This window comes from Cavia porcellus, unplaced genomic scaffold (assembly GCF_034190915.1).
Source record: "Cavia porcellus strain 051 isolate PalLab524CR breed Dunkin Hartley unplaced genomic scaffold, mCavPor4.1 scaffold_32, whole genome shotgun sequence".
NCBI classification, from domain to species: Eukaryota; Metazoa; Chordata; class Mammalia; order Rodentia; family Caviidae; genus Cavia; species Cavia porcellus.
In genome coordinates this window covers 23,984,549-24,006,968 of record NW_026947515.1, presented here as the reverse complement: position 1 = coordinate 24,006,968, position 22,420 = coordinate 23,984,549, and the positions used below count along the sequence as shown (strand labels likewise).

General features: G+C 56.3%; 1 protein-coding gene across 2 annotated transcripts; it reads right to left on the bottom strand.

Annotated features, from left to right (window-relative positions):
• Window positions 1–519: 519 nt before the first annotated feature.
• Hid1 (HID1 domain containing) lies at window positions 520–21,343 on the bottom strand. Of its 2 annotated transcripts, none has more exons than XM_063242415.1 (19): window positions 21,143–21,343; window positions 14,081–14,230; window positions 13,443–13,613; window positions 12,749–12,865; window positions 12,010–12,116; window positions 11,719–11,835; window positions 9,693–9,915; window positions 9,448–9,504; window positions 8,589–8,729; window positions 8,092–8,182; window positions 7,735–7,886; window positions 7,562–7,640; window positions 5,024–5,188; window positions 3,413–3,640; window positions 2,976–3,082; window positions 2,431–2,511; window positions 1,823–1,914; window positions 1,568–1,726; window positions 520–1,332 (listed from the first exon to the last, which is right to left on the bottom strand). In XM_063242415.1, exons 1-19 carry the CDS (start codon window positions 21,206–21,208, stop codon window positions 1,269–1,271), a joined length of 2,367 nt encoding a protein of 788 aa, XP_063098485.1. In that variant the 5' UTR covers window positions 21,209–21,343; the 3' UTR covers window positions 520–1,268. The 2 variants fall into 2 exon arrangements, with proteins under 2 accessions (XP_063098485.1, XP_023418701.2); XM_023562933.2 differs by having other exon boundaries at window positions 12,749–12,862.
• Between the last annotated feature and the right edge of the window lie 1,077 nt (window positions 21,344–22,420).

The following is a 22,420-nucleotide window of genomic DNA, read 5'->3' as shown; positions in this document are numbered from 1 at the left end:
GGAGATGGATTGGGGCTCCCTTAGCCTCACCTCCACCCTTTGATGCCACCCTTCTCTGGGACAGAGCCTTGAGGGACTTTCTGCAGCTGACTCACCATAGTGGTGGGATCCAGGCCTGTCCAATCCTCTGAGCCCTGGACGGAGCAGCAAAGTGAGAAGCAGCCTGACAGCCCATCCACCTCCCTGAGCCCAGTGCAAACAGCAGCTGTACCAAGGTGAGGCCCAGGGAGGGCAGACCTGGCCCCTGGTCCTGTGAGGCCTGGGACGATGCTCAGGGCCCCCAACACTGCTGTGGCGGCTGCTGGGAACATGCAAGGGGTTGAGGGTCAGGCCCTGGACCTCTCCCATGTGGGTTTGTCTCTGGTGACAGGGACCAATATTGCTTTCCCACCAAGAAAGTGATACATTTCTGTTCTCAGTCATGCATAAAGGGACTAACTCTGGGATAGAGAGTCCCGAGGTGCCTCAAGATAAGGACCATGACCTGACACCCAGACACCGATCCCAAGCACACAGGTGGAATGTGGAGAGGGAGGTTTATTGTGTAAAGTGACCGATTGTACACAGCAAAGATTGTACTGACACAGATGGGGTGAGGGAGGCCCAGAGGCCAGGGCTGGTCAGATGGAGGGGTCCAACACTCATCCCTAACCAGGCAGTGGGTGGGCAGGAACAGGTGCCCCCACCAGCACCCCTGATCAGCCAGGCTCTATCCACTGGCCCAGGGGGTACATCAGGGTGCCCTCAGTGCCCACTCTAGTCCCTAGAAGATGAGGCCCCCATGTCTGGCCTTCTATCTACCAATGCCCAGCTTCTAGGCCAGCAGCCAGGCCATACTCCTTCTTCCCAAGGCTTGGAGGGCTCCCCAACTCTGCCAAGATACCTGAAGGGGCACCCTGGCTCCTTCTTGGGCAAACTCTTTATGACCCACTGACCTGGTGGCTTCTGGGAGTGGGCAGTACAGCAGCAGGTAGGCAGAGAGGATCATCACAAAAGTGGGTCCTGAAAGGGGAGCCAAAGTGGGGAGGGGACTTTGGCAGGGCCTGCACCCCTAGAGACAGAGGCTTTTAAAAGACCAGTCTAGGAACGGGGGGTCAGAGCAGATCTCCGTCATTTCTGCTACAAGGTCGCTTCTGGAACCTGCCACCAGGACCCGGCCGTGCTGCCTGCCCCAGACCCCGACAGTACTCATGGAAAGCTCAGAACAAGGAGTCAGGGAGCTTGGGGAGCAGGGCCCCAGCCATCCCCGGCCCCTGCTGGCTTCCTGCTCACACCCGCTGGATCTCGAAGAGTTTGACATCGGTGTCATACCATATGGGCGGGTCCACATTCCTGCAGAGGGAGCAGCAGACATCCAGGGGAGGAGCAGGGTGGCAGCAAACCCAAACCAACCCCTCCCATCCAGATGTCCCAACCTGGGCAGTGGGGCCAAGCTCCACCGGGCAAGGCCACCTTCATGGACCACTTTGACCTTCACCCCATTGTGGATGGGGGTGAGGCAAAGCTGAGGTCCCTGCTGAGCCCAGGCCCACCCAGGATTGTCACTGGCCACCCCCAGGAGGCCCACCTCAGATAGATGACACCCCACATGTAGGTGCGGAACCACATGGCGGTGCCCGAGTTGGCCTGGTACTTGCGGATGAGGATGGGGTGCGGCACGGGCAGCAGCCCCACCAGCGTGCCGTGCTGCAGGAAGCGCAGGATCTCCGACTCATCGGTCAGGCCCCTGTGAGCAACGAAGGTCTCCAGCGTCTGCGCGGCCTCCCACCCAAGCCCAGGCGGCCCAGCACAAACCCGCTCCCCAACCCCAACTTGGACCCACTTGTCTATGCAGATCTTTTCCACCTGGGGCACCAGCACCTGCAGCAGCCGCATGATGGTCTGCAGCGGCAGCTTGGACTTCCAGGAAAGGACCTGGGGTGGAAGGCCTGGGGTTACGGACCAGACTGTTCTGACCCAGACCCAGGGCCAGGGCCTCTGCATGGTCAGCCCACAACCAGTAGGGATGCCACATCTACGGCTGCTAAGTGAGAGGGCCAAGGGCACCTGGAGCAGTACTGCAGGCCAGTGAGTGGCCCGGGCCTCCGGAAGGCCCCGCTATTACCCACACTGGCACCATCGGGCAGGACATTACCCCCCAAGTTCCAGTATCATCAGGAAACAGGGAGGGCACAGCAATTGAAGGAAGGAATCCAGAAAGAGGAATTTATTAGGGAAGCCTGTGCTGCAGGCAATAGAAATCTGGTGCTTCCTGAGAACCTGACTGATGTCGGAGACAGGCCACACAGGGAGGGCGTATCATCCAGAGCCAGCTTTCACGCAGATGCCTCCAACCGACTGAGTAGTTCTTAGGGCCGGAAGCTGGACCCAGGCCCCACCTCTGCTTCATGCCCACACCCGGTCCCTTGCTCCCCTGGGTGTGCTCCTTACCCAGTCTGTTGTTGGAGTCCACTGGCTGCTGGCCGATGCGCTGGAGAGTCGCCGTTGTTCCCTCCATGCCTGGCCAGGCTCCTGGCGCCCAGGAAGGAAGGGAAATGAGGTGGGAGGGAGTGGGGGCAGGGTGGGAGCAGAGGGCAGGGAGGTCCCTCCACTGCCCCCCATGAGAAGTTCGCTTCCAACAGAGGGACAGGCCCAGCCCAGCACCCTTTGCCCTGGGCCTCAGGCTCAGCCCAGCCCAGCCCAGTGACAGGTTTAGGGCCAGGTCCTGGCAGGCAGGCTGGTAAAGGCCAGCCTCAGTCCAGATAAGGCTGATGGATGGGCTGATGGGGCTGAAGGCCACAGGCTTTTCCAGCACCCTGGGAACAAGGCAGGGCCTGTGACCCGCCCACCCCCTTAGTAGTGCCAACTCTGGTGTCCTGGGCTCTAGCACCTGTCCTTCTGCTGCAGGGCACCTCAGAGTGCCCTGGCCCAGCCCCAGTCACAGAGGCCAGGCAGGAGGGGGAGACCCTGCCCCACACACTACGTCCAGTACCCACCCCCTCAGCCAGGCTGCCTTCTGCCGAGTTCTGCTGGGGCTCAGGCTCCAGGGACCGCAAGGTACCATCTTCAGACACCTGGGACTTCTCTGTCAGCTTGTCAATGCCTAGGTGAGGCACAGGAAGGACACAGGCAGGAGGAAGGACCATGTCCCATGGTGCCCCTTCTGGCCTGGCCCCTGAGGCTGCCTGTCCTCCATCCACTGTAGAAGTCCCATGTCCCTCACCCCAGCCCCATCCCCAGCTGTCCCAGAGCCCTGAGGCCCTGTCTCCCCCAGGCTGCCACCCCCAGGGGCCCAGTACCTCCAGCCCTGCTGTTCTGGCCCAGTCCCCAGCTCAAGCCACACTCTTACAACAGATGGGGTGATACCCCAGACAGCGCACTGTGCCCCGGCCAGAGGCCACGTCCCCCTCCCACCTGCCTGCCAGTGTCAAACCTGGGGTGGCCGCCAGGCTGGTCTTCAGGGTGCCTGGCTCTGCAGGGGCAGCGGGGCGGGAGCCCTCCATGAAGCCACCCTCCTGGGAGCTGGTGCGGGACAGGGGCTCCGGGGTCCGCCGGCGCCGTTGCAGGGCCTTGTGGATGGCGGGAGGGTCAGTGGGCAGATTGGCCAGCTGGTGGAAGACACTGCGCTTGCGGATGATGGCATAGACCAGGTTGGAGTTGCCTGCGGGAGGGAGCACACTTCCACTCGGGGGGTCCCTCGCTCCCCCTCCTCCCAGCTGCCTCCTGCAGAACATGAAGGTGTGGCCCCCAGGGAAAGGGGTGCCACAGGGAGCCCAGGAGACAGAGCCTTGAAGGGATGGCACAGCTGTGTGGAAACAGCTTCTGGCTGACCACCCCTCTCCTGGTTCCTCAGGACCCTACAACCCCGCACTGGGCATGGAGCACATGCCCCTAGCATGTGGGAAGCTGAGGCAGGAGAATCACCAGGAGTTTGAGGCCAGCCTGAATTACTTAGCAATACCCTGTCTCAAAAAAACAAAAAAAAGGGGGGGGGGTGGATCTAGGGATGTAGTTCAGTATAAAGGCCCTGGGTTCAATTCCCAGCACTACAGAGAAAAAAAAAGAGTAACTCATAGTACAATGGTGCATGACCAGCCTGTCTCTGTCTACATTGCCAACTGTTAAATATTTTAACCTTCTCCCTGAGCCAGGGAAGAGCGTAGGAGGCCATTATGGCAGGTGCCCGTCCTCCATCACCCACCTCCAAGTTCCCAGGGGAAGATACAAATGATTTCCTGGTCCTCAGTGCTCTCTGCACCTCTCTGGTCCTGCTCCACAGTACACTGATCTGCTTTCAACTCCACATCACACCCCAGGACGTTTGCACATCCACATACCATCCTCTCCCTACAGCACTTTCCTGCCTAATTACTCTCATTAATCCTCTTAGATCAGTGCAAATTTTTTTTGGCAGTACCAGAAATCAAACCCAGGGCCTACCACTGAGCTACAATCAAGGTCCTTCTTGTTTATTTTTGAGACAGGGTCTCACTAAGTTGCCCAAGTGGGACACAAACTTAGGATCCTCCTGCTTCAATCTCCCTCAGTGTCAGCATTAGAAGTATACATCTCTGTGCCCAGCTTGTTCTGGAATAAGAACAATCCCTTATATTTACTTGCCAGACACAGTGCTGTTTTGTGGATTATTACCTCATCCTCCTCCTGACACTCTCTTAGTTTGACCACCTTACAGGGAAGGAAACCGAGGCCCGGAGAAGTGATTCACATGCAGACGGTCATGGAGGTAATGAGAGGCAGCCGAGTGTCTGCCACAGCGGAAGGACAGCTCCAGCCACTCTGACCTTGCCTGCTACCAGACTGCAGAGGGACTCTCTGACCAGGATACTGTCTGTTCTAAGCTCTCCACCCTCCATCCCCAGCTGTGAGCCCCGCAGGGCAGAGCGGAATCTCTATTCCTATCCCTTCGGCCGGGTACACAGCAGGTGCTCAATGCATGCACATCCAATTGGGCAGCAGGGCCCCGGGGAGCACCTCCAGGGCCAGCTCCCAGGAAGCCCGAGCTAGGCCCAGGCTGGAGCCTCACCGTCAAACTGGTACTGGATGATGTTGTTGAAGACCTCCAGGAGGAAGAAGACCAGGTGGTGGTTCTGGGCGGCAGAGAAGAGAAACCAGGTGGTAGAGAAGGCTTCCAGCAGGTGCAGCAGCTTGTTGGCGGTCACCATGGACAGGCTCTTGAGGTAGGGTGACACTGCAAAGGAGCAGCTGGCTCACAACCTGGGTCACAACCCTTCCAGCCCTCCTGGCCCTGGTGTGAAGTCCGCAAGCCAGGAAGAGTCCCAGCAGGCAGTGCGCCTCTCCTTCACCCTGACTGCGCTGTGCAGATGGCGGGGGGGGGGGGGGGGTTCTGGCATTGAGGGCTGAACCCAGGGCCTCTGCCCTCAGCTGCATACCCAGCCCTTTCTGTTTTTTATTTTGAGACAGGGTCTTGCTAAGCCACTGAGTTGCCCAGGACGGGCTCCAATCCTCCTGCCTCAGCCTCCCAGAGCACTGGGATTACAAGTGGGCACCACCACGCCCAACTGGCCGCAGCAGTCCTTTGTATAAAGCCACACACGTGTCTTCTCTCTCCCAGTCCTTCTCCACCTATGAGGGAAGAAGAACCTGGACACGATTGTCCTGATTTTACAGACAAGGAAACCGCAGCTTGGAGAGAATTAGGAACCTGGGCCACGTCCCCTAGGAATAAAATGCTTGGCCAGAGATATAAACTCAGATCTGTAAATCATTGTAGGGGAGTGGTGGCGAACCTGGCACGTACACCGCAGGTAGACGTCTGTTATCACTGGAAGCTCTAGAAGGTTCGCCATCTCTGATTTAGAGCGTCACACTGCCGTAACATTAGATAGGCATTTTTGGCATAGTTTTATAAAGACGAAATGCTGCCTGCAGCTTGGTCTGGGCCCTTTCTTTTCTTTTCTTTTTTAATCAGTACCAGGGATTGAACTCAGGACTGCCTGCTTGCAAGGCAGGTGCTTATGCCGCTGAGCTAAGTCCCCTGGGCCCTTCTCGATTCCCGTCCTTCTCCCTCATGCCCAGGCCCTCAGAGGCCGGGTGGAACTGTCTCTTTCACAGCAGCAGTCTCAGAGCTGGTCGTCCTCAGTGGCTCTCAGTTAAGATTTGCGGGACGGAAGCTGGGTGGGGTGGTATAGGCCTGTAACCCCAGCACTCTGGGAGGCTGAGGCAGGAGGATCACAAGTTCTAACCTAGCCTGGGAAGTTCAGTGACTCAGCAAGATTCTGTTTCCAGTGAAGCAGATTCTATATCCAATGGGGATACAGTTCAGTGTGAAGGCCCTGGGTTCACCCCTCCCCATACACATACCCAAAAAGAAACAGAGAAAAAAAGAAAGAAAGACTGACTGATTTATGGGATGGAGGCAGTGAGTGAAAAGCAGGTTGGGAACGCCCCGGCCCCGAGGCTCCAGCCCAGCTGGATGGCTCTGCAGCCTACACCACACCCACCCACCCGGGGCCACATCAGGCCTCGGATGAGCCAGGCACCCCGGCCCCCACCATGGCCTCCCAAACACATCACACTGAGGTCACTGTGCCCCGGGCCATGGTGCCCACCTCACTGGCCAGGACAAGGGGGAGCCGCCTTGCTATCCCCATCTATACTACAGTCGCCTAACTCACACCATCACCGGGCACGTGGCCATCCAGTGCCCAGAACGCAGCCAAGCTAAGTGCCACATACATGGAGCATGCACAAGGCTTGGAAGACTGGGCACGGAACAGAATATAAAGATTACAGACTTTTTTACTCAGTACTGAGGACTGATTGAACCTGGGCCTCTTTTGAGACAGGGTCTCACCAAGTCGCTGAATTTCCCAGGCTGGGTTTGAACCTATAATCCTCCAGCTTCATCCTCCCAGAGTGCTGGGAATACAGGAGTGCGTCACCATGCCCAGCCTCATCAATGTTTTTGTATTGGCCAATGGAGTACTACTCTGCCGTAAAGAAGGGTAAGCCTGAGACATTTCTAGGTAAATGGATGCACCTTGACACCATATCCTTAAGTGAAGGACACAGGTGTCAGTGCCTCGTTGTTTCTGAGGATGAGAAACGGAAGGTAAATAATGACCCAAATGTATAACAGATATTAGGAAATGGGAAGAAAAGGGTCAAGTGAGAAGGGGGGACAAGGGAAGAGGGAAGGAACAAATGAAGACAAAGCTTTTGCAAATGAGAGGAAGAGAGATTAAAGGGAGGGCAGGACAATGGGCAAAAAGAATCAAGTTATATATCACGTATAGGTGCAAATTCCCTGTGATGAATGCGATCACTATGTGTATCTAAAATGCACCAATAAAAGGTTTTTTGGTATTGATTATGAGTTGAGATGACAGTATTTAGATACAGTGAATTTAATTTATTCCAAAATTTTGTCACCTGTCCTCTTTTCTTTTAATATGGCACTAGAAAATGTGGCGCTACACGTGTGGCTAGTGCTCCCTTCCTCCGGGATGGACCCGGTTTGAGCCGGCAGCAGGTGGCTGGTCGGCCTGTGGCCTGGCGCCACCTGGTGGTGCGCACAGGGAAGGTGGGCGCCGGCCCCTACCGTTAACCACGATGGTCAGCAGGCAGTCAAAGAGAGGCTGAAGCCGCTGGTGGCCGCTGGTGATGATCTTGTGAAACACCTGTGCAAGGAGAGCGGCGGGGAGCATTGGCGGGGGAGGCGACCCCAGCTTAGCCAACAGGAGATGCCCCCACGCCTCCTGGGGCGCCTCTCACCACAATCAGCAGGTCAGCATGGGTGCCGGTGAAGACCGGGATGTCCATGGGCACCCGCACCGAGTAGGGCTTGTTCAGCCGCACCCCGAAGTTTCGCTCCCCGCTTAGAAGCAGCAGGATGAAGACGCCGATGTGCATCAGGCCCACTCGAGCTGCAGCATGGGACACACAGGGGGTCACGTGGGATGAGGAGGTGGGGAGCCCAGCACAGGAACTCATCTTGGGGGCTGCGGGGAGCCCTTCCTGTGAGGTCAAACCACCATGCCTGAGCTTCTGGGAGACAGGACAGACCTGCCGGACACCCAGTCCACCAAGACCACCACCCTCCCCCGTGTCAGAGGCCCGCCCTCGTCTTACACTGGTCTGCCCGGGCATCATTCAGGAAGTAGAGGATGGGGACCAGGATGTCCAGCACGTCACTGCTCTTCAGCACAAAGAAAAGGAACTTCTGGGAGCAGGGAAGGGGACAAGCGAGCGGGGTCAGCAGGAAGAGTGGCTCCGCTCTACTCTCTCCCCTTGGACCACGCGAACCCCCTGGGCCCAGCACCTCTCGATTCCTCCTTCCCCTCCCCGCCCTCCCCTCCCTCTCCCTCCCACCCCATACTTTTCTCTGTGTGTGTGACTCTGGCAATAGAATCCTTTGCACTAAAGAACCACTTTTTATTTTTTATTGTTTTGTGACAGCCTTGTATGTCACTAAGCTGCCCAGGCTGGGCTCAGAGTCATGCTGCTCCTGCCCCAGCCTCCCAGGATACTCGGATTCTGGCCTACACCACCTCCTCCAGCCCAGCAGCTCTTCCTGCGTGTCTCCTCTCCATCTGCACCGCCCAGTGCTAGCCCTGGAGGCCGCCCACCTTGTTGAAATCACAGAGCTTCCAGAAGAGGACCAGTAGCTCCTGGTGGAACTGGATCTTCTTGGTGGAGTTGGGCAGGTAGGTCTGGAGCAGGGGGTTGGACAGCAGCCGGGCTATGCCCTTGAGGACGAATTGGAAGTCCTGGAAGGGGAGGCAGAGTGGGCATCCACTCATCTGCTCTGCTCAGCCCCTGCTGCCCAGCCTAGGCCCCCCACAAACTCCTCCCCACTCCCCTAGAGCCCAGCTCCAGCTCCAAGCCTGAGAGGCACACTCTGACATCATCAGGGGCTTCCCAGCTGAACCCCTTGGGCAGTTGAGCCCCTGAAAACACAGGCCTCCACGTCCCTCAGCTGTCTACTCCCTGAGCGCAGCTGCTCCTGTTCTTGGGGACTCCCACGGGCACCCGCTGAACTGGGACCCTGCCCACCTGGGCTGTGTAAGGTGCCCTCAGATACCCCTTCCTGTCACCCCATAGCTCATGGGGACCACTGCACACAGAGCTGCCGTTTCCTGAGCCCCCATAGTGGCTCCAGGCCTGTGGTGCCATCCTATGGCTGCAGGCCTCAGGGCTCTGGGCTCCAGCATCTCCCAGTGGGTGCCACACAGCCACTCAGGCCTGCCTGGCCTCTCAGCCTTCCACCCCTCAACCTTGACATCAGAGCCACCTACTCTGGAAGCCTTCCTGAACCACTGGTTCTTTCCACATCTCAAAACCCTCCAAGCCTCCCATCACCATTTCCCCTGCAGGAACCCAGGTCCACAGAGGCCAGGATTCCAGGGCCCCCTTCTCCCTGCCCTGCCAAGCCATGACAAGCGTGAGGGGAGGGCCCCAAGAGGCCAAGAGCTACTCGTGACTCACCTCCTCCCGGTGGATGCGGGACAGGTAGTTCACAAACAGGTTCTCAGGCCCCGGAGGCTGCCAAGGGTAGACGCACAAGGTGAGCAGCTGCCTGGCTCAGATCTACCCCTCCCCAGCCTGGGTGGCAGCAGCAGTGTCCCTTCCAAGTCAGATCCCCAGCCACTCCCGGAAGTGACTCCTGAGCGTCTCCACTAACAGGACACTACCTGCCCACCCCAGCAGGACGAAGCCCCCGCTGCCCTTACATCAGTGTCATCCATGGCTGTGCCTGTAGTGGTGCCATCCACGGTGGGGCTGGTGCTGGTGGCACTGTCGTAGTCCAGGGTGACGATGAGGACCTGGGCGGCCTCCTCCACCAGCGGCTCTCGGTAGTCAGAGAAGAGCAGGTGGTTGTAGGGGATACCGTAGCCCACAGGGTCATAGGCACACACGGTGTTGAGGAGGGAGGTGAAGAGGGGCAGTGCATGTCTGCGGGCAGGAGGGCAGGCTCACGGGGTGCCACCTCCGGCCCAGCCCTCCTGCCACACGGAGGGGCAGCCAAGCCACCTCCTCCATTCAACAAGGGCCAGGGTCAGGCTCTGGGCCCTTCTCGTCCTCACCTGAGACTTGTTCTAGCCCGGGCCAGGCTGGGCTGAGGGCAGAGGCATCCATTACCAAGGGCACAGTGGCCGTGACAAGGGGCTCTTGGAAAGAGGGTGTATTCATAGCCCTGAGGGTCTTAGGGACAGACACCCTCCATCCGGGCCTCAGGGAAGGGATGGAGGCCCGGGGAGAACAGAGCCTGGGCTCAGTCACCCAGCTGCCAGGCCACAGAAGGATTTGAATCACATTTGTAAGATGTCAGGGTTCAAGCTCCTCATCTTACAGGTGAGGAAACTGAGACCCAGCGAGGTGCCAAAGGACGGCACTGTGTCTGATAAGACAGGAAGAAAGAAACTTCTTCAACTGGGGCTAGTGGTAGGGGGTCATCTGTGTTCCCTTCTCTCCTGGGGAAGCAAGCAGTTTGGGCTAGCAACACCCAAAGAAGGAGCCATGCCATGCCACAGAGGGGTCAGCAGCCAGACACAGAAGACACCACCAGCCTTGGGGCACCGGCGCCTGTGCTGCCAGCCTGGGCACAGCGGGATGGGAGCACCTCCCCCACATCTCCCACCTTGCACCCACACGCACTGCCCGAGCCCCACAGCCCGCCAGTGTCCTCCATCAGGGTGTCCGTCACACAGCTCCCCACCCCTGTGCCCCAGGGCAGCCACCGGCCACCTGCAGCTACAAAGTGCTTCGAATTCAGTTTTGCTGGACGTAGAAACCACACACTGAATTTTGAAAAACTAGCATGAGAAAGGGAATGTTGAAAATGATTCAGTAATTTGGTATAATGAGAATATATTAAGCGCTCATTTTTTAATGAGATGTGGTTGAAACAGACAATGAAGGTTTAATTTTTTACAGGGGCTGGGCTCAGTGGCACAAGGGCCTGCTTGGTAAACATGAGGTCGTGAGGTCACGAGATCCCTGGTACTAAAATCATTCTATTTATCATAGTAAAAGATACATTGTCATTAACCCCTTCAGACACACGTGTCCCATCATTCCTGCCGCTGTCTAAAACAGTTCTGGAAGTCCTCTTTCCTGAGTGCCTTCAGCTGTGCTATCATGACTGGCTGTTTTTGAATCAATTCAAAATGTTTACCCTCCCCGGGTGACTTTGCGGGAGAGCCAGCAATCACCTGGTGCCAGGTCCAGCGGGCACAGTGGACCAGGACACGCCAGTGTTTTCCAGGTCTGCCCTGCACTGGATGGCCCACAGCGGGAGCACGCACCGAGGTTTGACTCCGAAGCGGCTTCGGAGGGGCGCAAGAGCAGAGGGCTGAGGGGTGGCAATGGCAATGTGTCTTCCTGTTACTCGGGGTTTTAATTTAAACATTCGCCATATATTTTGTGACACTTTCTATATATTGAATTGAATGAAATCTTATTAAAATTAATTTTACGTTTCTTTTTTACATTTAATCTCAAGATATTCATACGATTCACATTATATTTCTGCTGAACCCTATGGCTCCAGAAAAAGGACCAGACAGGGGTCACCCAGAGGCCCCGGTTCCTGTTTGGGTCACAACACTGAGAATTGGACAGCGCTTGTATGAGGCGGAGCGAAGTGACAGCTCCTCACCACCAGGGGGCAGCACCCCTCCAAGAAGCCCCAGCCGGCCCTGACCCAGCTCAGGGGAACCCCAACCAGAAGAGAAAGGAAAGGCACCAGGCCCTCACCTGTTCTCCGTGGAACAGAAGAACTGAACCCACGGGTTGGAGCTGCCACTGTCAGGAGCGGGGGGCAGGTACATGGCCTCAGAGAAGCAGGTCAGGAGTAGCTTCAGCAGCTCCATCCTGGGGGGGGGGTCAAGGAGGGCACTTAGGGTCAGCACCCCGGAAACAATCCCTGTGCGCGCCTCTGCAGGCTTAAGGTTGGATCTCAGGTGGGGAGGGTCCCCTCTGAGCCGGACAGGAGGAACTCCACCTGGGTCCAAGTAGACCAGCGGCCCGGGACTGGGCCAAGCTCACCGGTTCATGTCGTGAACATAGTTAGGTGGGGGGGAATGAGCGAAGCCCACGCCAGCCTCCCAAATGTATTCGCAGCTATCCAGGGAGTGGATGTCCTCGGCTGATTCCTGGAGACAGGGACAGGGACAGAAAGATGGCAAGTGGAGGTTTGCAAGATGAGCGGCCGTGTGTGACAGAACCAGCCAACCCAAGCCTCCCCCCACCCAGGCTCTGAAGAGGAGACGGACCCCCAGAGTCCTGGTCCACAATGGATGAAATGCATATTCTTAGCTCCCTTGAAAGTTCGTTGTAAAAATAATAAATAAATATATACTTTTTTTAAAAATTGCGTTTCTTATATTGATCCTTGTACTGGCTCAGTCAAGTCCACGACAGGAAAAAGGAGGGAGGAAGAGGTGGGGAAAGGGTTTCCCCTGGTGGTGTTTGGGGCCCAGAAGACTCAAAGTCCATTCCATGGGATCACAGGAAGTGGCCAGGCCAGGCCTGCACACAACCCCACCTCGGGCAGTGAAAACAATGGGCGCCTGTGCACAGCCCGCGGAGGAGGGGCAGGGCAGGACCCGCTGGCTCCTCTCCAGCTGTAGGGCTGCCACCCCCAGCCCGAGACATGCGTGCCAGGCAGCCCAGTTTTCCTGGAGCACCCCAGGCCCCACTGACTGTGTCCTGCTCAATGGAACCGCAACTGGCCTGGCCCCAGTGTGGGCAAGGCCTGCCCAGCTGGGGCAGGGTGGGCTCTCACCACGGTGCTTCTCCGGTGGCTCTGGACCGTGAAGTCTGGGCAGAAGAGCAAGTCTGCGATGGCCAGGAGCAGGGACTCAGCCAGGGGCCGGGCATTCTCGTCCTCCTCCTCACCCTGCTGAGGAAGCAGGATGCCTCAGCGGTAGCTGGCCAAGCAGGGGTAGTCCCAGAGCTTGAGGATGCAGAGGACAAGACGGGGTCCAGGCAGCTACCCAGGGCATCCAGAAGGCAGAGGAAGTGGACTTCTGTGGGCCCCAAATCAACAAAAGCAGGAGGTAGAACAGGGAAAGGCCAGGACCTTCAAGGACACTCTCCACTGACTAGGGATGCAGGCAGTGACCCCCACCTCAGGAGCCTCAGTCCTGTTGGGAGTTTCCAGGCCTCACCCCTCAGCCTTGCCTGGAGGTACCCCAGGGAAGAGGGACAAGACAGCTGGCTTCCCTGATCCGCACAGCCCCCTCTTCTCCCTACAGACACCCTCCTGAGCCACTTCCTGCAGGCTGGAGGAGGGTAGAGACCCGTTGCATGAGGACCTGCAGACCCACGGAGGTGGCATGCACCCCTGTACCTCAGCAGCACCTCCCACTCCTCACCCAAATGAGCTTCCCCAAATGCCAGAAAAAGTCTGGAAGAGTGCCGCCCTAAAAGAGTGTGAGCCCCATCACCTCCCATCCACCCTGGCCACGCCCACAGACCCCGCCTCGCCCTGCCCCGGGCACTGTGGACCAGAAGAAGCCCCTCCAGTCAGGGTCCTCGAAGATGTAGGGCAGCACTCGCGTGAGCAGCCGGCTGCAGTTCAGGACGACCTGCTTCTCCTTCTCTGAGTGGCAGCCGCTTTCGGCTCCCTGCACCAGCTTCTCCACAGCCTGTGAGGATGGGTAACAGGACTGCTGGACACAGAGGCTGGGGCCCTGGGCTCGGGGTTTAGGGTGTGGGGGACACTCGGGCTGCAGAGGGGCAGGAGCAGGGCCATCCCTGTTGACAGGGACTGCCAGCCCAGGGGACCGGATATGGGCAAGAGTGGCATGGAGCAAGCAGAGCCCAGCGCCCTCGGTGTCCAAGACCAGGAAGTGGCAATGCTTTCCCAGCCGTGGTGCCCTTTGTAAAGTGGTCACGCTAACAATGCCACCTCCCGGGGCAAGCAGAGGGCCTGCTCCGTGGAGAGTGCTCGGAAATGGTGGCTGCCACAGGGCAGGGCACTGGGTGAAGACTCAGGACCGTGGGGATCTGGGGCTTAGATGTACTGGGTGCCTGCCCTGTGCCACCACAGGCCGGACTCCATCAGCCATGCTGGAGAGAGCGGCAGTGACAGCGAGGGTCAGGCAGCCCTCACCTTGTAGCAGAGGGTGGCCAGGTTGGAGGGTGACTCCTCCCGCACAGCCCGGATCTCTGCTGCCGGCACCAAAGCAAAGACATCCTGCACAGACGTGGCGGTGTCTGCCCAGAACTGGTCCCAAAAGGCATCATCGGTGGCTTCCACGGGCTGTGGGGGGACCCAGAACCCAGAGTTACGAAACCTCGTGCCAACAGGTTTACCTACCAACCGTGGTACCAACACGTCTACCTTCCATGTGACCTGAGAGCAAAGCCACCACCCTCCTACTCTATTCCAGCTGGCGCCTAGGGCCCTCCGCATGCAGACAAGGGACATCCTTCAGCTGCCACCACCCGTGGCCAGCACAGTCACACTTGGAACACTGCGAAGACATGGTCAGAGGTTCAGCTGGGTGCTGAGTCGAGGAGCCAAAACCCAGCCCAGTCCCTGAGGGCCTGCGTGTCCCTAGCTGAGTCCCCATCCTCCTCTGGCAAGGCTGGCCGACCTGCCCCCTCCCCGGGCACATCTCTAGGTGACACCATGAGGCCAAATGTACAGTGACCCAGGCCAAGATGTGCTCACGCCTCACTGGAAGACGACCAGGGGAACACGGGCTCAGTCTCCAGCCACCAAGCCTGGTCCCTGCCTCACGTCAGCTTCTGCCTTCTCTCAGCACCTGCCCAATTCCAAATCTGGCGAATTTGGGGATCCCAGGCACCCGCTCCACCACTGGCCAATGCTACACTTTAGGTCACTCTCACCCGGGCTCCTGCCCCCAACTCACCTCCCTTGTCCTGTGCACACTGCTCTCACACATGTGCCAGAGCACAGGGCCACAGTTACCTCTGCCTCACACTCAGGCCTGCTGGATCAATTCTAACCCTTGGCCCAAAAGCCAAGCTCTTCCTTAAATGTAGCTTACACACACACCTCATGTATATCCATGCACACGCACACACACACATACTGGTGTGATCAAAAACACGGTGAACATTTAGATAAAAATTTATTGCAATAAACACATACTGCCATCAGTCCCCCTCCAAACACTCCCCTTACTTCAAACACACTGAACCGGTCATTCGTGCCACTTCCTGGAGCAGGTCTAGAAGTCCCCATTCACCAGTGTCTTTTCACATCTGCTTCAATGTCCGGAATCAATGCAAAGCATTTACAGACATTTCTGTGGGGGACATTACTCTGCGTCCTCATCCATCTCGTCTGACACCCTGTACTCCTGGCTGTTCCCCAAAGTCAAGGGGACATCAGGACATCGAGGCAGCCGTGACAGCACAACTAAAGACACCCATGAAAGAAGATGCCCAGAAAGTGGCAGGGACGAAGGGATAAGGGTGTCTGAAGCAAGAGGGAGTATTCGGAGGGCAACTAAAGCCAAGGTGTTTTTTACTGTAATAAATTTTTATTTAAATGTTCACTGTGGAGCCAGGTATCATGGTGCATGCTTATAATCCCAACACTCAGGAGGCTGAGGCAGAGGACTGCACTGTGTTTGAGGCCAGCCTGGGCTACACAGTACGTACAAAAACAGCCTGAATTACATACTGAGACCTTGTCTCAAAACAAAGCAAGAGAAAAAAATTCACTGTATTTTTACCACACCGCATACTCAGGTACACACATATACAGATTTGCACACACATATGCACACATGCAAACCTGCAAACTTCTATTTACCACCCTAGGGCAAGACCCCACTATCTCTTCTCTTTGTCTCATGCAGGCTGCCCCTCCTCCCAGCAAGCTCCCAGCATTCTGTGCATTCAGAATTCTCCCAGTCCTGGCTGGGTACATGCCTGTAATCCCAGCACTGGGGAAGCTGAGGCAGAAGGATTGCCAAAAGTTCAATGGACTACACAGTCGGTTCAAATCCAGCCCAAAACTACATACTGAGACCGTGTCTCATAAACAAATCAAACAAACAAAAAGTCCCACCAGTCTCACTGAAGTCACACACTTTGGAAATATGTTTTATGGGGGCTGGGGATTTAGCTCAGTGGCATAAGCGCCTGCCTTGCAAGCAGGCAGTTATGAGTTCGATCCCCGGTACCGATAAAAAGGAAAAAGAAAAAAAAAAAAAAAGAAAGAAACATGTTTTATGTACATGTATATGTATACATATATAAAAAGTAGTTAAGATAGTTATACTACTGATTGCTCTGAGCTCGCCGACGAGAAAGATTTGCACTGGTAGTGTTCAGACAATTGAATGCAAACGTCTTGTGCCTGGGTGACTGATTTGGGGATGACAATGCGCAATGTCTGTATCATCATTGCCCCCTGATTGAAGCGTTCTGAAATTTTGTGTAGTTTTTTTTCTTCTTTTTCTTTATCTTTTATCCTTGAATAAAATGGATTTGGGAAAAAAAAAAGAAACACATATGTTCTTTGAATGACATAGAGTCTTAGAGGCAACCAAAGTGATGAGTTTAAATGAAGAATTTTACCTCTAGAAATTTCACCTATGGAAATAATTAAATGTGGTCTATGAGGATGTTTATTGTTGATAATGGTTATTATCGATAACAGTGAAAAGCTGGAATTTGTTAATAATTGGGGACTGCTTACAAAGGGAAACCACACCCACGCAGTGGAACATTACACAGCCATCAAAATCATACTTTCAATGAATAACAACAAACAGAAAATGCTCATGGAATAATACTATGTTGAGAAGTAATAAGACACAAAACTACCAGTTGGGCATGATGGTATACAATCTATAATGCCAGGACTCCAGGGAGCAGAGGCAGGAAGATCTGAAGCCACGCACAGGCAACTTACTGACTGAGACTACCTATAGGATGATCACAATTTTGTGTTAAATTGTACATTAATATCAGGATGTTAAAGCAACAACCTCTCTGGGTGAGTTTGTTTTGTTGTTGTTGTTTTTTTTTTCAGACAGGATTTTGCTTTGAAGTGCAAGTGGGCCTCGAACTCAGGCAATCCTCCTGCCTTTCAACCTCCTTGGTGCTAGAATTACAGGTCCCTGCACCTGGCTGTAGGAGGTTTTATATTTTCTGGTTGAAGATCTACTTTATTTTTTCCTTTGCATACTCATCTGTTGCAGACAAGGGACTCCCCTTCAGTTCCACCTCATTTTGGGCTCCTTCTGAAGCTCAGCTGCAAGACACCTTCTTGGGTACTCTGATCAACAGAGCCTTTTCCTTTCCTGAAATTCTAGGCCTCCTGAAGGCCCAATGGCCCTGCTACCATCGCAGGTCTGCACCTTACACACAGGGCCCTTATCAGCAAGAAGAAATACGCATCATGTGTATAATAGTCCTGTTCTCTATGTGGGTTGGGGCTTTAGCTCAGCAGCATAAGCACCTGCCCAGCAAGCTCAGGGTCTTGAGTTCAATCCCTGATGCAAAAAAAAAGAAATCTGTTTTCTGAAAACCCCTCTTCAAGAATTCTCCCAGAGCCCACCTGGTCACCTCAGCCCCAACAACTGCTTGTCACAAACCCCAGCTCAGGTCCCACTCTTGCCTGAAGCTTGTCAGCCTACCTGGCCTTCTTTCTTGGCCTTGCACATGACAAACGCAGTAGGTACTCAGCCAGTGTTTGTTTAGTGGACACTGGGAGCTGTCTGGAAACCCCTCCAGTTGGGGCTCTGTGTGAGAGAACTGTGTACCCTAATCTACGCCCTCTGCAGGAGGCGCAGGGTAACCTGTGGCTGTGGCCCTAAGACAGGCCTGGCACAAGTGTCAGCCCCAGAACTGGTAGAGCGGGTTAGCCTGGGGTAGAGAACAAAGGCCAATGGGGGGCGGGTTGCCAGCCTATGACCCCCAGCAGGCCCCTCTGACCTACAGGGAATGCAGGAATGTTGTGCACCTCAGTTTGGGGTCTCTGAAGCCACACTGAGGGATGTCCCCAGCTGGGAGCACCTCTGGGAAACTGCCACCTCGGACACTCTGCCCCCTCCCAGGCAGCCACCACCCCCTAAAGGGACAGAAGCCTAGCCAAGCACCAAGTGGACATGATCTCTGAAAAGTAGGCTTCTAGCTCACTGCCTGGACAGTGAATTTAAAATGAGGACAGAAGTCAGGTGTAGTGGTACATACTTATAATCTCAGCACTATGGGAGGCTGAAGCAAGACGATCACAAGTTCAAATCCAGCCTAGGTAACTTAGCCAGACCCTGCCTCAAAATAAAAAGGGTTGGGGATGTACCTCAGTGATAGAAAGAGCACTTGCCTAGCACTTGCCTAACATGTTAAGGCCCTAGGCTCAACCCTGGTACTGATTAATCATGTATATATGATATAAAATCTAATAGAAATGGCACAAGAATTCAAGAAAGGCTAAGAAGACCCTGGGGCATCCTGGTCTGGAAACAGAGGAAAGATCTCTGGGAGCAAGGCTGCTCCCCTTTCCTCAGCACGGACCCCTCGGTGGTCTCACTGCAGTTTAGATTCACACTTGATAACAATTTTAGTTTTGGTTTTTGGGGGGCTTTGTTTTGCTTTGTTTGAGATTAGGTCTTGCTCTATAAGCTCAGGCTAGCCTTAAACTTGTGACTATCCTGCCTCAGCCTCCCAAGGGTTACAATCTACCATGTCTAGCTAGTGACAATTTTTTTTTAACCACACCAGGAATTATCCAGGGACCCTGGGATCCACTGAGCACAGGGACATGCCTAGTTCCTACCTCAGTGACCCCAGCTGACCTCTACCCTAACCCAAAGAAGCTCTAAAAGCTGAGCTAGTTTCTTTTTTTTTTTTTTTTTTTTTTTTTGTCTTTTTCTTTTTTTTAATTGGTACCAGGGATCGAACTCACGACTGCCTGCTTGCAAGGCAGGTGCTTATGCCGCTGAGCTAAATCCCCAGCCCCTAAGCTGAGCTAGTTTCTTTGAAGAGTACTTTTGCCAAGGCTTCTGCTGCTCAGGACACAGGATGGGGCCAATATGCTAGGAAACCATGTATTCTTAAGCAGGTTTCCCAGGCTCTTTCCCAAGCTAACCCCTACTCAGGCCTGGGGGACCTGGTGTAGCTTCTGACAGTCTCTCTTGTTGTGGGAAGGCCACCAATGCTGCAGCCTGTCCTGGAGGACTGTATGACACAGCACTCACATGCACATACATGTGTACACATGTGCGCACGCACCCCCCCCCCCCCATATCTCAGCTAGCCTAAGAATCCCCAAAAAGAATTTGGAAGAGGGAGAGTCTGAAGTCTTGGAGTATTCCACCTCCAGGGCCAACCCACCCTGGGAAAAAGTCAAGAAACACCAGAGTTGCTGGGCCTCAGGATCGGCGTCAGACCCAGCCTGGGGCTTGACTCTGGGGCAGGAAGAAAACAGGATGCCGGGCAGGAAGGCAGGGAAGGCTGAGCAGTAGCAATCAGGCGTGGGCCACTGGGAGGGGTGATGGGCCCACTTGTCCGCTGCCTAAAGCACAGCCTCTAGGGCCTAAAACCAGAGGGCATCCCGTGGACACGCATCTCCTGGGGGACCCTGAGTGGTAATTCCGGCTTGACACTGTGGAATCTGATCCTTGCCCAAGCCAGATCACTACACAGGGCCCAGGGTTTCAGCCACCATGGTCTCCTCCCCCACTCCCCGCAGCAGCCAGATCCCATCCCACCTGCAGAACTCGGGGTTCTCCAGGAGACCCAGGGTTCCAGGCACTCAGGCTCCTTGTCCAAACCACTCACGGTCCTCAGATAAGAAATACAACAGCCCCATCTTACAGGCTGCAGAGGAGGAAAGGCAGATGCACCCAACACTGTAGCTGGACAAGTAGCTGCAGTCTTTGGGCTCTGGCTGGGCTCATCCATCCTGCCACCACAGGGAAAGACTCCAGCTGCTGAGTCCACAGCACACTCCCCCAGCAAGTCTCTTTCCTAGTTGGGTAAACATGGGAGTCTCCGTGCTCCTCTCCTAGCAGCCCTACACAGAGAGACAGACCCACAAGCCGCCTCGTCTGCCACCCACAGATCCATAAAGCCCCATTTCAAAGCTCCAGAACTAGCCTGGAGCCCTGAGAAATGGAAAGAAGCAGGTCTGGTTTGTATCAAGCACCCCTCTGCTGGAACTGGACTCTCCAGAGATCCTGAGCCCTTTCCAGGTACCTGACCTTTCCAGGGTGGGGAGGAGAACGTAGAAGAAGAGCTCTCTCCTGGAGGCAGTGGAGATGGCTTTCTTGATCCCATTCTAACTGCCAAGAGCAAGAAAGCATCCCTGAACACCCGGGGAAGGGGAGTCTCAGATGGTAACAGGCACTGAAATCCTTGAAAACGAGGGTCCTGGGGGATCAAGACTAGGCATCTACGTTGCCAGGGTGGCCTAGTTCAAGGAGAAAGACCAGCAAGGGTAGGCAAGGAAGTGGCCTTACTGAGGACAAATCGTATGTGCTGGGGACAAGGAGGCGGCCTCTGTGCCACTTGTGGACTCAGGAGACTGCGTGCGGGCAGGGAGTAGGCTGCCAGGGACCGCCAGCTCCCTGAAGAGCAGACCAGGGCCATCCTGAACCGGAGAACAGAAGGTGCCGGCCAACACAGCCATCCCCACCGCCGGGCCTGGAGGGAGGAGCCCCAGGAGCATTTGCCAGCAGGGAGCCGGGGGCTCCACAGGCCCGGGGACAGATCGCCTTACCCGGCCGCCACTCCTTGATGTCTCCAGGAAGACCGGGGCCTTCCCTGGCCGGAGGCATCAACCCGGGCCCCGCGGGCTGCCCAGGCCGCGCACCAGCTGTTTTCCTGACCCAAGCGGGCGCCGGCCCGGCTTTGTTTGCATTGAGTCAGCCGGAGCTGAGCGTCCCGGACCCGCGGGCACCGAGAGGAAGGCGGGGAGCGCCGGCGGAGGGTGGCTGAGTGGGCGCGCGGAGAGGCCGGGGCGCGGAGCGGGCGCGGGAGGAGGCCACGTCAGCCGACGGTGGCACGGCGATGCGGGGAGCGGGGTGCTCCCCAGAAAGGCGGCTGGGGTGGGTGCGGGCCGGGATGGAGCCCCGGGATGCAGGCGAGAGACTGCCGACCGGCCGAGGAGCCAAGTTCGCGCGGCCTCCCCCACCCGCCCGCCCCCAGCCCGGCAGGTGACGGAGGCCGCGGCCCCGGGGCGCACCTGCGTCTTGGTAGTCAGCTGGATCACCGCCTTGCGGAAGTTCAGCTTGGAGTCTGCGGACCCCATTTCTGGAGCCGCTCCGGGCCCCGCTCCGGCCCCGCTCCGGCCCCCGCTCCAGCTCCAGCTCCAGCTCCAGCTCCAGCCCCAGCTCCGCGGCCGCCGCAGCTCCTCCAGAGCCCCGCGCGCACCCGCCCGCGCCCCGCGCCGCCCCGCCCTCCCGGCTCCGCCCCCCGCACCTGCCGCGGGCAGCGGGCGGGCTCAGTCCCCGGGGACCAGCGCCCACCCGGCCTCCGCAGCCCGCCGCGGGTGCCCGCTCACTGCACCCGGTCCCCGGGAGGCCTCGCAGCATCTGCCATTCATCCCGCTTCTCAGCCAGACCTCCCACCCGATTTCCGCCTTTTTAACGTCTTCCCTGAGGATTGTCCCCCTTTTCCGCACCGGCCTGACCCACGTGTCCAGCCCCACAGTTATCCCGACCCCAGCAGCAGACGCGGTCCCTGGTTCTGCAGAGGGAACACACTGAGTCGGTGTCGCGGCTCCAGGAAAGGGGCTCTGCAGCTCGATGACACCCGGGGTTCCTGGGGGCCTGGCCACCTGGCTTCGCTGAGAATCTTCTGAGCCCCCCCACCCCCGTCTGCACGTGTGTGTCGAGGGACTGGGACGCACCGCACTGTGGCACAGGAACACAAGGACCACTCGTCACATGGCTGCCCTTCTCCTGGGAAATACTCGTGGTACAGCGAAACTGGAGACAAATGAATAACCATAACATGATGGTGTCATATGGGTCAACGCGTATCTACCTCTGAGGCAGGTATCTTCACACCCATTTTACATCTGGGGAAAATGAGGCCGAAAGCACTTTGTGCATCTTTCCAAGCCTCCCAACTAATAAGAGATCAGTCCAGGAAATCAAATCAAGTCCAGCCCCAAAAGAAGCCACACTGTTTCCACAACATCATCTTGTTTTAGTCAGGGTCTCACTATGTGATTCAAGCTGGTACTGAACTCAGTATGTAACCCAGAGGGACCTGGAACTCATGGTATCCTCCTGCGTCAGCCTCCTAAGTGCTGGGACTACAGGTATGCACCAGCATGCCTGGCTACAACGTCATCTTGCCTGGCATCTTCTGGAGATCGTGGGTGCTTCAAAAGGAGGTGACACTGAGCTTAAACAGGATTCTTGCGGGAGAAAACTGAGCACACCTCAAGGCAGCATTGGTGTACAGGGAAGGCAGGGCGGGGCAGGGGTGAGGCAAGGATGCCACCATTTCCCCA